We start from the raw sequence: 17,395 nt of genomic DNA, 5'->3' as shown, positions 1-17,395 counted from the left end.
TAGAATTGCTATTCAGCTAGTCCATGCTGACATCTTGCAGTGTTAGAAGGACCTCCGAGGGCATTTGGTAATTGTTTTCATAAATCTGCCAAATGAATTTCTTCTGTTAGTGTTAATCCTGGAAGAACTAGGGGACTGGGTGAGGATAGGGTCACTGTTGCTTTGTCGACATTGGTTACATAATATAAATATGAAGTCCAACTGAGAGTTGGACCAGGCTTATATGTAAAATAACCAAAGAATGGCAAGAACCTTATAATACAGGGAGGAAGAGGATTGAGAATTAGGAAATACCATTGAGGAACACCAGGCAATCCGTTCCAATAGATCAGCGATTTGTTTTTGTCATAAATCCCAATAAGGCATTTAGAGGCCAAATTTTATTCAGTTTAACAAGAATTTACTGACTAGCTACTGTGTGCCAGATGCTAGATTACATGCTGTGGGCATAATAATGAATTTGGCATGATCCTTTCTCTTGAGGAACAGTTTATTTTCCTAGAAAAGCTGACACATTGATAATTTCAATATTATGTCTAAGAGCAGTGATACAGGTGTGCAGAGGCCACCATGGAGTCTGATCCCTCAAGTGAATTTTGAAGCTGGGCAGATAAAGAGGAAAGACCAGGCATGCACAGTAAACAATTGTAGGCATGGTATAGAAGAGAAACAGCATGATAAATGGAAAGAAACCCCAAGCGATTTGTCAATACAAGATGAAAATATGAGGCAGAGAATGGCAGGGATGAGGCTTTAGAAAGAGGTAGAGCATAGGTAACTAAGAAGAACATTGTATGCTATTTTAGAAGTTTGACTTCAGTTCTGCATTTAGGGAGAACCACAAAGGAGATTTGAACAGGATACTGATAAATTTGTACTCCTATTTTAGAAGCATTACTCAGATAGTGATGTAAAAGGTGGAGTAGAAGTGGGAAGACTAAAGGCAGGAAGACCAGTTAAGAGGTCTTTGGGTGAGACCAAAGTCTCTGGGGTGAAAGTCCAAACCAAGGAAATTGTAGAGATTCAGAGGAAGGGACAGACTGAAGTAATGCTTTGGTGACAATATGCAGATGATGTTTAATGTTATGTCAGATGGAGTGGTAGAGAAGGAGATATCTGTGGTTTTCAAGACTAAGTAGGAGATCCCACTCAAAGTTCAGTATGTGAATAGATCAACATGCAGAGTCCTAGATAGGCAAGCCAGCAGAAGTACTGAAGGAGTTTCTAGCACTGGGATTGATGTCTAGAAAGTCCCATTTGGACAGGAAGCCCCAAAGAGAAGCAGGGACAAAGGCAAAGATCAGCAAATCATGGGAAGAAATGAGCAGTTGCGAAGACACTGACAGAAAATGCGGGCAGATGATCAAATCTCGAGCAGGCAAGTACTCTCAAGATGGAAAGACAGTCCTAGAGAATATCAATCACTGTTGATCCCAGATCTTGAGTTAATCATTTTGTGATAGCAAATAAAAGAAAAGCTGGTGTCAGATGCTCTTCAGCATAAGGCAGGATCCTGAGTGCTCTGTTATTTACAGAATATATTTAATTCTGGAAGTCTAGTACTAATTATTCCCTTAAAATGCAAAAAGGTAAATTTATATGCTTCTTTGGCTGTAACACTTTCTTCCTTCTTGGAACACACACACACACACATATTCCTTCTTGGAAATAAATATATATTTATATATATATTTATTTATATATATATATATAAATATATATATATATATATTTTTAAAGAGTACTTATATTAGGAATGTGACATTTTTTTCTACTCAGATTACTTCCTCAGCTTAAATAACACTGAAGAATAAATAGCAAGCAGATTAGATTTCAGTAAATCTAATTCTCAAATATTTTATTTGATCAGAACTGTAAACTTTTAAGGTTATATAGATAAGAAATAGACATCCAAAGTATTGGGGGATTTTCCTTTTTTACTTTGTTTGATATCATTCCAAAGAGTCCCACTTTTAATGGTATAATGTGTTCTGGTATTGCTTTTCCTGCCGTTTTTGGACTATTATAACTGAAGCAGCTTCAGAGATCATGTAGTCTAACTTCCTTGTTTTATAGATGAGAAGAAGGCCCTGGGAATTGTTTACCTAATGACATAATGCTAGTTACTGAGAAGGATTTAGAACCTGGGTCTCTGAATTCTGTGCCAGTCTTTCTTGATTGGTAGTATAATCTACCTTTGAATATAAACCTTGCTTTTATGCATATTGTCTTTTTAGTGATACGGATTTTTTTAAAACACCCATTGTATGAGAAGTATCAGACCCAGTATATTTAATTCTTGTTGAAGGATGTGAATAACCATCTAGCATTTTATCCTTCCAGTGTAGACATCAAAATGAGATACAAATACTCAGGTATCTTGATTCATTAAAGATACTTTAGATTGTGTGTATGGAACACATTCAGTTTAATTGAAGAAAAGCATTTTGTATTTTTACATATGAACTCTTATTATGGAGTTATTTTTTTTCTTCATGATTTTATTCATAACTATGTAGGAAACCAGAGAGAATATTACTAAAAGAGGTTTTGAGGTTGATTTGGGTTTGAATTTTGCACTTCAGTTTAATTTTTGTTTTGGTTTCCTGGCACATTCTCAGAAATTGCCATCGTCTTCCTTTACCTTTGGTTTTTCTATTAACATTTCCTCTCAAAATTGTTTTTTGAGTTGTGGCAAAGGAAGTACGGTAGTTAAAAGCAGCAAAATTATGGGCCCTGGTATTATTGCTAACTCTATCAGCTATAATCTTTTTATTCGAATTTTCTATTTCCCTTGGTTTTGGCTTTGAGTCATTCCTTAATGACTTTAGTATATTATTACTCCAAATCTCACTAGAGGATTCTTACAGATTAAAAAGATCATTTTGATTGTTTTACTAGATACTTATTCCCACCTAATTGCAAGCTGTCAACTATGAAGGTAAAAGACTGCCTTATTTAGAAATTCTTTCTCTATTATAGTTTATTTAGCAATACTTGCTGATATAGTTAAATAAATGAGCCTATTATGTAATCTTTAAGATGCTCTTGTGAGTGGTTAATAGAATGGTGTTTGCACTGTGATTAATAGCCTTGTCAGGTAATTATTATTTGGAATTGGTAAAGTTATTCCTATGCTGTGTTCCAAGCTGTTTCTCCAAGGCGTTTAATGAAAGACGTTGGGTGTTTCTCTAGCAAACACTGATTCTCATAATTGACTATTTGTTGATTAAATTTCCATAAGTTGATATTTTGTTTTGTAGGATTAATAATATATTCTGCATACATATTCAATTCATAACAAGCATCTAACTATAACCTATTTTTAAATTGTGTATGTTGATGGAATAAAGGCTTTGTTGGAATAAACTGAAGCCATAGGTCAGTTTGTTTAGGCCACTATAATAAAATACCACAGACTGGTGGCTCAAACAACAGATAATTTATTTTCTTACAGTTCTAGAGCCTAGAAGTCCAAGGTCAAGGTGTCAGGGTTAGTTTCTGGTGAGGCCTCTTCTTGGCTTGTAAGTGGCCACCTGTCATGTAGGGGGACGGGCATTATGGGGGGATGGGATGGGAGTATTATTGGAAGAATTGGGGGTTGGAAGACAGAGTGTCTCTTCCTCCTCTTATAGGGATGCCAGTCCTATAGGATGAGGGCCCTACTGTGGTAACCTCATTTAGCCTTTATTACTTCCCTAAAGGCCTTATTTCTAAACAGAGTCACCTGAGGGTTAGGACTTCATATAAACTTGAGGGGGGTACAATTAGTCCATAACACATATAAAACCTGATTAATGCTTTGGTTCAGAAATTGTGGGTTTTTTGTTTTGTTTTGTTTTGTTTTACCAAAATCAGTACGATTATTGTTATGACAACATATCTTTTTGTTTCTCCATTATCAACCCTTAGCAATGGTACTGAGCACAGGCCAAAGATTAGGATGGAGTAATATGAAATCTTTGAGAACAGGGGAATGAGTCCTTAGGTTTTAAATTTGCATTTAAATCACTGTGCAAGAACAGATTAAACAGGGTGATTCAAACTGGTGATCCGAAAAGACTCACTTTGTTTGGACCACATTGGTTTTAAAACAGAGAATTGGTAGCAAACATTTAAAAAAAAACTTTACAATTGCGTACTTACAGCATGGAATTTGTTTTTCTTTTGAGGTATCAGAAGATCTGATAACATTAGTGTTTCATTCTTACGTGATAGGAAACTGTTGGATCTGAGAAGAACCATGGACATAATCCTATTAGAAGGACCATCCTTCCAGCCCTTCTTCCTGGTTGTATTTTTATAATCCAAATCAATAGTGCTCAGGTCCTAAATGTGTTACTTATGAATGTTCATTAAACTTTCTTAATATAATAATACAAAAATTTTTTTTGATTTTTTTTGTTTGTTTTCAAGATATTTTATTTTTCTGTTTTATTAAACACAAGGTGCTTCCTCTTTACAAGAACTTAACGGCATCTAATTTTTCACTTAATTGCGTGTGTCCTGTCCTCACTATGTGCAAAACAGTGTACTAGTTTTAGTGTGTGTTTGAGCATACAAGCATGAACCCACATCCACTCCCGGGGTGCTTTAAATTGAAGAATATTTTTAAATTCTTGAAAAAAGTCTTAAGGATTTAGTATATCAAATTCATTAACATTCAAGGATAAAGATGTGCACGTGTTTAAGGTGCCAAATAAGTAGCAAAAAGACTTGGTTGAAAATATATCTTTTCCAGAAATTATACATCTAACTTTCCCCTTTTCCCTTGCATAATATGATAATTATTTGGGCTTTTCCATTTATTTATTTTTCTTGAGTAACTGCTAAAGTTTGATGAGGTGAACAAAAGGTATGATCAAAGGTGAACAAAAGGTTCAGATTGTAGTTTCTTTTTTTTTTTTAGTTTATTTATTTTGAGAGACAGCGTGCATGCATGAGTGGGGGAGGGGCAGAGAGAAGGAGAGAGAATCTCAAGCAGGCTCTGTGCTCAGAGCACACACCCACATGGGGCTAGAACTCACAAACCATGAGATCATGACCTGAGCCGAAATCAAGAGTTGGCCGCTTACCCGGCTGAGCCACCCGGGTGCCCCTATTCAGGTTGTAGTTTTGACATAGAAGCAGGCAGCAATAGTGTAGACTGTCTCTTATTTTGCCTGGTTAATATCAATTAATAAATGACTTAGGTAGTGATGTTTTAGAATAATTTTCCAACTGACTTATATCTAAAACTACTGATTAAATTGTCTAGAATAATTTTTTGTTACATAGTGCGTTGAACATATTTTCATTTTCAAGACTTTAGCAATATAGAAGTATGGAGAATAAATTTGGAATATATGTTCTCCTTTGCCTCTTGACACCTCTCTCCTGAGTGGGCATAATCATCATCAACAATTTGGCATTCATATTTTCAGTCCTGTATTGGTTTGGTGGGTTGAACTCCAGTTGTTTTTGATAAAGATGTATATTTTAATTGCTAAATATAGTGGCCTTTTCCTTTGGCAGTCTTTGACACTAAGCATATCCATCCTGTTGTAGTATTTTCCTTTTCTTCCTTTGCAAAACCCCGATTTTCTTCCTGCCTTTCCAACTACTTCTCAGCTTTATTTTTCGCTTCTCTTCCGTTCATCTCTTCTAAATTCTTCTCTCTTGTCTCCATAGACACTCCATGGGCTGTTTTGCCTTGATGCTGTTGATTCTTTACTTTGTATCTCTCATCCATATCTCTGGAGCTTTAGATCTATATATCCAACCAGTCATTTACACTTCTCTGTGTTAGTCCTAACAAGTTCAGCTTATTCCAATCTGTTGTTAACTTTTTAACCCCTAAATCTTTGCTTCTAGTTTTCCTCTTTCACATTTCTTCAGCTAGAAACACCAGTACTGATTCCTTTCTCTCTTTTCCCCCTAACATTTAAGTCTCAAGTACACACACTTGGGTCCATTCCATGTCATTTTTGCTTGTTTTGAATATTGGTAACATTCTCCTGAGTTCCAGCCTCCAACATGTGCTCCACTGTCTCCATAGAGTGTGCTTTTGAAAGAATAGTCCAATTCACTTCCTTCTCTCTCTCATATTGTGGTTCGGTGGGGGTGGTGGTATATGACTCATCCTGACCTTTGACCCTATATTCTGCCTCCATGCTTTATTTAGAAAAAAGTTGTAGTAGAAAATGTTCCTTTTATTTGGTGGAGAGTTGACTATGTTTCCTGGTTTCCTGTCCTATGGAAGCTTTTTATCTTTTTGTATTTGCGTGGGAATTTCAAAATGGATATTGGGAAATGAAGCAGTCTTAATTAAAGTTTACAATCATATTTGGAAGTCCACAGCTCTATTTTTTAAAAAATTTTTAATGTTTATATACTTTTGAGAGAGAGAGAGACAGAGTATGAGTGGGGGAGGGGCAGAGAGAGAAGGAGATGCAGAATCTGAGGCAGGCTCCAGGCTCTGAGCTGTCAGCACAGAGCCAGAGGCAGGTCTTGAACTCACAGGGTGCAAGATCATGACCTGAGCCAAAGTCGGACGCTTAACTGACTGAGCCACCCATGCACCCCACACAGCTCAGTTTCAGTTGGAGACTTCCAAGGGGTGCCTGGGTGTCTCAGTTGGTTAGGCATCTGACTTCTGCTCGGGTCATGTCTCACGGTTCGTGGGTTTGAGCCCCGCATCGGGCTCTGTGCTGACAGCTCAGAGCCTGTGCTTCAGATTCTGTGTCTCCCTCTCTCTCTGCCCCTCTTCCACTCATGCTCTCTTTCTGTCTCTCAAAAAATAAGTAAACATTAAAAAATAAAAAGAGAAAAGTAAGTTGGGGACTTCCTGTTTTTATCTAGTGACATTCAGGTAGGACAGAGGCCTATAAATTATGTAGCAGATACTAAAGCCAGGTGTCATCTCCACAAGGAGATTTAAGTTTAATTTGTTTTTCTGTCCCTTATTTACATTCTTCCTTTTGTTAATTGTTAAATAGCTGAATTGTTATATAATTCACATATCATGCAATTGACCTATTTAGACTGTATCACTCATTATTTTTAGGTGTATTCACAGAGGTGTGATGCCACAACCACAATGAATTTTGGAATATTTTATCACCCTAAAAGAAAATATGGACCCTTTAGCTATCACCTCCTAAATTTGTCCATCCCACTCACCCCTCTTATAGCCTTAGTCAACAAGTAACCTTTCTATCTCTATAGATTTGCCAGTTCTTGACATTTCCTATAAACGAAATCATACAGTATGTGGTCCTTTATGAATGACTTCTTTCATTTAACAGAATGTTTTCAAGGCTCATCTATGTCGTAGCATGCGTCAGGACCTCACTTCATTGCTAAATAATAGTCCCATGTATGGATATACCACATTTTATTCATCCATTTATCAGTGGATGTTCATTTGGGTTTTTTCCATTTCTTGACTATCATGAATAATGCTGCTATGAACATTCGGTTATGCGTTTTTGCATGACTGTATGTTTTCGTTTCTTCTAAAAATATACTCAGGAGTAGAACTGCTGGGTTATATGGTAACTATGTTTACCCTTTTGAAGAATTGCCAGATGGTTTTCCAAAGTGACTGCATGATTGTACACTCCTACCATCATTATATAAGAACTCTAATTCCTCCACACATACCAACAGTTGTTATCATATGTCTTTTTGATTCTAGCTGTCCTGCTGGGTGTGAAATGGAATCTCACTGTGATTTTGATTTGCATTTCTGTGACGCTTAATGATTCTGAGCATCTTTTCATGTGATTATTGGCCATTTGTGTTATGTTTTTTGAAGAAATGTCTCTTGCTTAATTCATTATGTCTTTTTATTACTGAGTTCTTTATGTATCATTCTAAATTGTTCTTTCTCAGATATATGGTCTACAATTATTTTCTCCTATTCAATGGGTTGTTGTTTCACATTGTTAATTGTGATCTTTGAAGCACAATGTTTTAATTTTGGTGAAGTCTAACTTAACAGCTTTTTTCTTTGGCTGTCTATGCTTTTGGTGTAATATCTAGGAAATCAAGGTTGCCAGACCAAGGTTACCAAGACTTACACCTGTGCTTTCTTCTAGGAATCTGCTGTTTTTAGTTCTTACATTTAGGTCTTTGACCCATTTTGAGTTAATTTTTGAAAATTTTATTTAGTTTGAGAGAGAGAGTGGGGGAAGGACAGGGGGAGGGAGAGAGAGGGAATCCCAAGCAGGCTCCATACTGATATCTTGGAGCCTGACGCGAGGCTCAAAGCCAGGAAGTATGAAATCATGACCTGAGTTAAAATCTAGAGTCGGGTGCTTACCCGACTGAGCTACCTGGATGCCCCTTGAATTAATTTTTGAGGATGGTATGAAGTATGGGTCCAACTTTATTCTTTTGCATGTGAATATTCAGTTTTCTCAGTACTATTGGTTGAAAAGACTGATCTTTCCTCATCAGATTGTTTTTGGAACCTTTGTTGAAAATCAATTGACAATATATATGTATGGGTTTAATTCCACTGATCTATGTCTGTCCTAATGCCAGTACCACACTGTCTTGATTACTAGGGCATTCTAGTCAGTTTTAAAATCAGTTAAGTGTGACTCCTCCAACTTTGATCTTTTTTCAACACCTGTTTTTGGCTATTCTGGGTCCCTTGAATATCCATATGAAATTTAAGATCACATTGTCAATCTCTCCAAAGATCTCAGCTGGGATTTTGATAGGCATTGCATTAAATCTGTAGATCAGTTTGGGGAGTATTTCTCTTAATACCTTAATGATACTAAGTTTTCTCGTGTATGTACATGTAAAATCTTCTCATTTATTTAGGCCTTCTTTAATTTTTTCAACAGTTTTTTGTAGTTTTCAGAGTATAAATTTTGAACTTCTTTTTAAAAGTATGTTTTTCTTTTTAAATGTATGTTACTCTTTTGATGCTATTGTAAACATGGTCTTTTTAATTTAGTTTTGGATTGATGATGCAAGTGTATAGAAATACAAGTGATTTATGTATAATGATATTTTCCTGCATAATTGCCCTGCTATGACCTCCTGATACAATGTTAGATAGAAATGGTTAGAGCAGACATTATTTTCTTATTTATGATCTTAGGGATAAAGCATTCTGTCTTTAACCATTAAGTATGATAATAGGTATGGGCTTTTCATAAAAATGTTTTATCAGGTTGAAAAATTTCCCTTCTGTTCCCTTCTGTTCAGTGTCTTTATTGGGAATAGGTGTTTAATTTCATCATACACTTTTTTCTGAATCTTGATATGATCATGTAGCTTTTGCCCCTCCTTCTCACAAACAGTCTGTGGAAATGGCAGATTGGATACCAGTATTCTCAGGCTGCTGTGTCTGAGGTGGAGTGGCCACACTATCAGTGAGGGGTTGGTAATGGAAGGAATCCCTAGTTTCTCCACTTCACTTGCCAGCAACTTAGCCGACTCAAATCAGAACTATGGTGGTGAAAAATCCTAGCCATCTGACCTTCCAGTGCCATACTTACTATTATGATCTGTTTCTGCTCACATCACTTTTGATTCCAGATGTGTGAGTTTTCCAAATGAGGTAATTCTCCAGTTCTCTGCAGATACCAACGGGGTGTCCCACAATTTAATTCACCTCTGACACAAACTACCCAGAGTTAGTACAGATACCACAGGTTAAGGGCTCGGCCCCACCTGTACCCAGTTCAGATATCCCCAGGTTACCTACACTTCCTTCTGACCTGGCCACAAATTGGGGGTTCTCATGGCTCTCTCTCCAGGTTCAGTAATTTGCTGTCATGGTTCACAGGCCTAAGGGAAATACTTTACTTACCAGTTTATTTATAAAGGATACAAATAAGCAGCCAGATGAAGAGGTTATATAGGGCAAGGTCTATATAGGGCAAGGTCTCCAAGAGTCCCCGTGGAGTTTGGGGATGTCTCATGTTCCTGGCATGTGGCTATGTTCACCAGTCTGGAAGCTAATCCAACCTCATTGTTCAAGAGTTTTTAGGGGTGCCTGGGGGCTCAGTAGGTTCAACTACCTAAACCACCTCATTAGCATGAGCTTGGGTGTAATCTAAGAGCTTGTTATAAATAACAAAGGACATTCTTCTCACTCTGGAAGTTCCTGGGCTTTAGGAGCTCTGTGCCAAGAATAAAGGACAAAGACCAAATATCTTTCTTATTATGCCACAATACCATATAACTTGACTGTGAACTGGGGGAAGAGGGACCCCTGTCTTGGCAATACCCTCCCGGAACGTGGAATGGGGCTTTTGTCATGCAGGGTCCAGTCCTTCCCCTGCCCACATCTAGCTTCCACCTCGCATTTTCATTAAAGAGCAGCTTGGCAGAACTCCTCGTGCCATCATTCTGGAAGGCAAACTTCCATGAAGTCCCCCCTTTGTTTCTGATGAGCGTTTGTGATAAATGTGATCTAGCTTTTGCCTTTACAAGCTCCATTCCCCTTCATGTAACACATTCACATACTATACCTTGGTCATCTTACAATATTACCATATAATTTTTCCATAATTTGACTAGTGATAATATTTCTTCTGTGTCGTAGAGATACCATCTGTTCGACAGACCTTCTGACCAGAGAAACTGGGCATCTTTTTCTGTTCTGGGGGGTGTTTGAAAGCTGATACATGTGGGGATCCCCCAGTCTAGTGGCTGTATCCCAGTCTCACTTTATCATAAGCTATCCTACTGCCGCTACTTTTAATATACTGTGGCATATCCTGAGAACTTCCTAGATTTCTGGAGGCCTAGAACTTTCTTGCTTACTGATGAATGCTGTTCCGGAAAATTCTCCCTTAGCTTAACCTAACTTTCCTGTTTAGTCCACTCTTCCTTTAATTTGCATTTTACTGAAGTAAAGACTTTTATTTAGAATCAAATAGAACTTGAAGGATAGGCTCACTTGGGAAGGTCCTGAGACATGACTGAAATCCTGTCCTAGTGAAGGTGAAAGAAAAATTTATTTATTTATTTATTTTTTACTCATCCCTGATTTAAATATCTAACTAATAAAGATGGTGTGGTCAGAGTCTGAGAAAACGAGAGTTGCTTCAACTAAATTCCCTAGTCTTTTAAATGTGGGAAAATACTAACTTTATCTCCCTCATGTGATATAGAATATCTTTTCCCGATTAGCTGGACCCTTGGGAATATGCATTTTTAAAACCAAAACTATGAATTTTATCTTTCTTTTTTTAAAAATCTTTGAATTAAACTCCATTTTGTAACAAGTCTCTAGTTCTATTGTGTGGTATGTTTGACTTTAAAATGCTTTAAAGTGTACCAGATTGCCTTATATATCACATCAGGGATCTAATTGGAGTATGACTGGGAATCCAGCAGGCCAGACTTCTCTGTAGTATTACCTTTACAAACCTGATAGAGGATATCAGATATTTTATAAAAATCCAAGAAAATTTGGCTTAATTTCGACACCATCTTTGAAGTCATTATGGAAATTAAAACATTATAGATTTTTTTTTTATTTTGCTTATGTTTGCTATGGTCTGTTCAGTTGTCATGACTTTTCCTTCATGTTTTGAAATGCTACTGTTTTCTAGATTTTTTGAAAAATTAGATATATGTGTCATTTTTTTAGACTAAACTTAAGTGGCTCTGTGAGGAACTGAAGGAGAGAGAAAACAGAGAGAGGAGTCTGCGGCACGAGCTGATGCTGTGCAGACAACAGCTGAGGAGTATGACCGAAAACAAGGAATCTGAGCTCCAGTGTCTCTTCGAACAGATAGAAAGACAAGAGCAGCTTCTGGAAGAAATACAACAAGAGAAGAGAGGTGTGTTAGCTGTTCTTACTCTTATTTTTCTTTGTTTACATTCGTGGAATCCTAGGATTGAGGGAAAAAACAAAACAAAACCATTTCCGTTGTCTCTACTTGGAATATTTCCAAATCCCTCTCCTTTCCTTGTCTCTGGTCTCCCTGTCTTTCTTCATTTCTGGATCCAGAAGAGGAAACTGTTTGCCCTGAGAGTTTTTCCTTCAGCTAGTACATCTCTCCTATGTACATAGCCCTGTGTCCGTGGCCATTTGGAAGTTTGCATTTGGTAAGATGTGTGTTCTTCCCTGATAAAATGCTGAAGTTTATATTTTACTTCAGTAAAATATTCATAAATTTATTCAATAAATATTTACTCTGTGCCAATTTTGTCTTGGACACTATTATAGGTGCTGAGGATACATCAGTGAATAAAGGGGAAAAAAAAGTCCTCTTGTTTAGTTTACATTGTATTGAGTGGAGTGACAGAAAATAAACGTAATAAATAGGTAAATTGTTTAATATATTAGAAGGTTATAAGCACCATGGCAAAAACAGTAGAGTAAGGGAAGGAGAGTTTGAGGCAATACTTTAAAAGTTAGACAGGAACTTTGGAAAACTGCTTTTCTGTTTGGTTCTAGAAGGGATGCATCGTGACGGGAAGAAGAAAAATAGCACTATGTATCGGAATCCTGTGGGTATCTTGTGTCAGGCTTAGGTCTTTCTTTATTTGTGAACTTCATTAATTTAAGAAAGAAACTTAATGTAGTGCCCTACTAAGAAAAACAGAACTTTAACATATGATAATCCTCTAAAATTTGTTTTGGTTTTTCATTTTAGTTATCAAGATGATGATGATGATTCTTCCTCCCCCTCCTCCTCCCCCCCTCCCCCTCCTCTTCCTCCTCTTCCTCCTCCTCCTCTTCCTCCTCCTCCTCCTCCTCCTCCTTCTCCTCCTCCTCCTCCTCGTCCTCCTCCTCCTCCTCCTCCTCCTTCTTCTTTTTGTTTTATTTATTTATTTTTGGGGGAGAGAGAGAGCTGGGGCCGGAGACAGAGAGAGGGAGGGATCAAGAATCCCAGGAAGGCTCCACATTGTCAGCAGGGAGCCTGACATGGGGCTCAAACTCACACACTGTAAGATCATGACCTGAGCCAAAATCAACAATCTGACACTTAACTGAGCCACCCAGGTGTTGCCCCAGTTATCAGGATTATTCTTTCTACATGTTCCAGTTAAAAGTTATTTATTGCTATACTGCAGTGATTCTCAATTTTTTTTTTTGCTATCAGGACCACATTATATTCTTCAAAAGGCAAATAATATCTTCATATTATTAATAAGGGGTCTTAGATAGTTCCCAAACCATCTTTTGTGTACTACCGCTCTAGTGCACTTGAAAGATGCAAACTGTGCTAGTAGTGAAAGTCAGAGGATGCCTATACACGCACACACACGCGTGCACACACACATACAGTACAACAGAATCTTTTCTTTTTTTTCAAAAAAAAGTTTTTTAATGTTTATTTATTTTTGAGACAGAAAGAGACAGAGCATGAGTGGGGGAGGGGCGGAGAGAGGGAGACACAGAATCTGAAGTAGGCTCCAGGCTCTGAGCTGTCAGCGCAGAGCCTGATGCGGGGCTCTAACTCACAGACCTTGAGATCATGACCTGAGCCGAAGTCAGACACTCAACCAACTGAGCCACCTAGGTGCCCCACAACAGAATCTAATTATGGAATTTATAGCTAAAACACTGTATGATCTCTAAACATGTTATAGATTATTCACTGACACTAGATTGCAACCTGGTTTTACTTTTAGTAAACATTGTCAATATTGTCACCCAGTAAATCATTTCTTTTGTATAAGGATTAATGCAATTGTATATTATAAATAACTGTAACTGTTAGCAGGATGAATCCAAGGAGAAAGAACCAAATATTTGTGCACTTAAGTAATTATTTTCAAATGCCCAGCTTTTTCATAAAAGCTTCAGAAGATAAGTTGTAAAGTTTATAATCTCTCAAGGTGATTCTTTTATTTCTACTTTTCAAATTTAATTAAAATGTATTGATTGTTTTATATCTATATAGCACTTGAATTCTTTTATGCATCTTAAAATTAGCTTGTCAGTTTTTTAAAAAGAATCTACTAGTATTTTAATGGGACTGTGTTGAATGTACACATTTAAGAATGGACATCTTGAATCTTCCAGTCCGTGAACATTGTGTATATTATACATTTATTTAGGTTTTTAACTTTTCTCATGGATATTTTGTACTTTTCAACTAACAGGTCTTGAACATCTTTTTTAGATTTATTCCTACTTTGTCTCTTATTTATGATGTTGTATTAAATGTCATTTTATTTATTTATTTTTATTTTTTAAATGTTTATTTATTTTTGAGAGAGACAGAGAGACAGAGCCTGACAGGGGAGGGGCAGAGAGACAGGGAGACACAGAATCGGAAGCAGGCTCCAGGCTCCAAGCTGTCAGCACAGAGCCTGATGTGGGGCTTCAACTCTTGAACAGTGAGATCATGACCTGAGCTGAAGTCGGACGCTCAACCGACTGAGCCAACCAGGCACCCCTTAAATGTCATTTTAAACGTTGAATTTCCAACATTCTTTTCTAATAGAAATACAATTGATATTTTTTGTATGTATTAACCTTGTATTCTGCAACCGTGTTAAGCTCATTTGCTAGTTGTAGTAGCTTTTTGTTAGCTGTTTGTTGTTATTGTTGTTTTTGATTTCTTAGCACTTAGGGTTTTCTTTGTACATGATCATGTCATCTGCAAATAAGGACAGTTTTGGTTCTCCTGCTTGTTTTTTTTTTTTTTTTTTTTTTCCCCCTTAATCAACTGGATGGAACTTCCAGTACGTATTAAACTAACCTTATATTTTTGGGATCAACTCTATCAAAATGTATTTTTCCTTTTCCATATAGCTGGATTTGATTTATTAATAGTAAGATTTTTTTGCATCTATGTTTATGAAGAATATTCTGTAGCTTCTTCTAATGTCTTTATCTGATTTGAATGTTAGTATAACAGTGACCTTTTAAAATGAGTTGTGTTTTGCCTTTATGTTTTAGAAACATTTGTATGAAGTGTGTATTATTTCTTTTTAAATGTATGATAGAATTGATTAAAGAAGCTTTTAGGCCTGTAGTTTTTGTCTGGGAGAGGTTTTAAATTTCAAACTCAAAGTCTTTTTTTTTTTTAAGTTTAATTTTTATTTTGAGTGAGAGTGAAAGAGAGAGAGAAAGTGTGAGCAGGGGAATGGGTAGAGAGAGAGAGATAAAGAGAATCCCAAGCAGGCTCCATGCTCAGTGTGGAGCCTGATGGGGCTTGATCTCACAACCACAAGATCACGACCTGAGCTCATATCAAGAGTCAGACGCTCAATTGACTGAGCCACCCAGGTGCCCCCAAATTCAGATTTTTTAATAGCTATATGACTATTCAGAATTTCTCCTTCTTGAGTTAGTTTTGTTAATGTGTGCCTTTCAAAGTATTGTTCATTTCATCTAAGTTGTCAAATGTATTGGCTTAAAATTTTTCATGATATCTCCTTTTCTTTTAATTTCTGTAAGGTCTGTACTGGTGCTTCCTCTTATATCCCTGATATTGGTAATTTTCTCTCATTTTCTCTCTTTTGTTCTTTATAAGACTTGCTGAGGGTGTTATTAATTTTATTAATATTTTCAAAGAAACAACCTTTGAATTACTTTTTTATTTGTCTTTTTAATGTTTTATTGATCCCAAATTTTATTGTTTTCTTTCTTTTACTTTTTGTATCATTTGCTTTTTTTCTGGATTCTTGAGCCTTATTTTAATACCTTTATTTCTTAATATCGTCATTAAAGTTATAAATTGCTATCTTAGCAACACTTTAAATGTATTCCACAAATTTTGCAATATCACGTTTTCATTATCATTTAGTTTGAATTAGAAAATATTTCCCTTGTGATTTCTTCTTTGACCTATGGGATTTTTTTAGAAGTGCCCTACTTCTAGTTATGTGGAGAGTTTTCTACATACTCTATTATCAATTTCTAACTTGGTACCCTTGTGAGTATAGAATATACTTTCCATGATTCTCATCCTTTGAAACTTACAAGGACTTGTTTTATGGCCCCAAATGTGGCCTGTCTTAGTGAATTTTCTATGTGCAGTTTAAAACAAGTAATGTTCTGCATTTGTTATGAAAAGTTTTGTAAATATCAGTTATGCCAAGTTGTTTCGTAACGTTCTCTGTCCCTGGTGATTTCTGTATCCCTACTGATTTTGTATACTTCTACCAATAACTTATAGAAGATTGTCAAAATATCCAGGTATTACTTTGAATGTGTGTATGTATGTCACTCTTTTTGCTTCATATATTTTTTGAGACTGCTATTAGATCCTATTTAGTATTGATTGTGTGAATGTTTCTAATAATGAACCTATTGTAATAGTCTCAATAAAAGCAAAAGAAGAAGGACGTTAGTAATGGCAACAATGCAAAAGGTGTTTTGGAGGAATTAGTACAGGATTGGGCAGTGTAGGTGATAGAAGACATACAGGAGATTCTAAGGTCTCAGTAGTTTTGCCATTGGGAGAAGTAAGAAAGTTAGGAAGTAGGAGATGATGTGGTGGCAGAGAAAGAGGGATTCTATTCTTTACCTATTCCTTAAAGTCATAAATGAAAAAAGGTTTTGCGAAGAACCAAACTTTTGTTAACAGAGAAATAATATGGTAATCTCCTGCCTTATATGTATAAGATGTATTGGGTGCTGTCTGGTGATTCAGAAATAGTGCAGACCTAATATGACTAATGAAGACCAAGCAAAGGCTGTTATAGTTGGAGATGTATAAACATATTTATTAGGAGGTAGGGTGAAATAAATATGTTACTAGATATATAAGCAACATGTTCTGGTGAAAATGGAAGTATTGATTACTTGGGTAGACGCCCATATGGGGAAGTTTTTTGTAGGACATGGCCTTTGATTTAGATCTTGAAGAATATAGCAGGATTCCTGTAAGAGAGGAGGAACAAAGATTCTATGCAGGATTTATCTGCCTAGTGATCTCTTACTGCATACTTCAGCATTTGTTTACAATGATATATACATAGGAGATGTGAAGGGCAGCAAGACCCATGATTAAATTTAGATATTTTGGAAATATCAAAATGAATTCTTGTAGAAATTTATGTTTGATTTCCTTCACCATCTTAGAAAGTTACCTGTCACATAGAACAGATATGGTTAACCTATTTATAAGTGAAACATGACAGAGAAACTTCCCGTTCATTGGAATTGCCATTCTTTGCACTAATATTTTTAGTTTGATTTAATATCACATTACCTGACACATGCCATGTTAACTAAAGCCAGTGTGCAAGGAATTTATCAGTGAGTGTTGCCAGATTTGTAGATCCGAATTGTCTGTATTCCCTGGGCTATTCTAGGCCTGTAGGTTTTTGGCTGGAGTGTTCAAAAAGGAGAGGAACTCTACTGGAAGTTAATGTCATGGCCCTCTTAGAAGTTGGTAATTATTGACTTAGAAATTCTTCATTATTATGAATGGTAACAAAGACAAGAGTAAAGAGATGTAAACTGCAGCTG

The 17,395-nt window shown here is 36.4% G+C and overlaps 1 protein-coding gene across 11 annotated transcripts in view; it reads left to right on the top strand.

Moving 5' to 3' along the window:
• Positions 1-17,395, top strand: part of CEP128 (centrosomal protein 128) — a 398,658-nt gene that overhangs the window by 158,487 nt on the left and 222,776 nt on the right. For all 11 annotated transcript variants that reach the window (XM_045451751.1, XM_045451752.1, XM_045451750.1 and 8 more), the window contains one exon: positions 11,606-11,798. In XM_045451751.1, the coding sequence (XP_045307707.1) occupies positions 11,606-11,798 (193 nt within the window). The remainder of the gene's footprint in view (positions 1-11,605; positions 11,799-17,395) is intronic.

This window comes from Leopardus geoffroyi, chromosome B3, assembly GCF_018350155.1.
Source record: "Leopardus geoffroyi isolate Oge1 chromosome B3, O.geoffroyi_Oge1_pat1.0, whole genome shotgun sequence".
Classification (NCBI taxonomy): domain Eukaryota; kingdom Metazoa; phylum Chordata; class Mammalia; order Carnivora; family Felidae; genus Leopardus; species Leopardus geoffroyi.
Note: the sequence above shows the minus strand (reverse complement) of the source record. Positions and strands in the feature narration are given on the sequence as shown.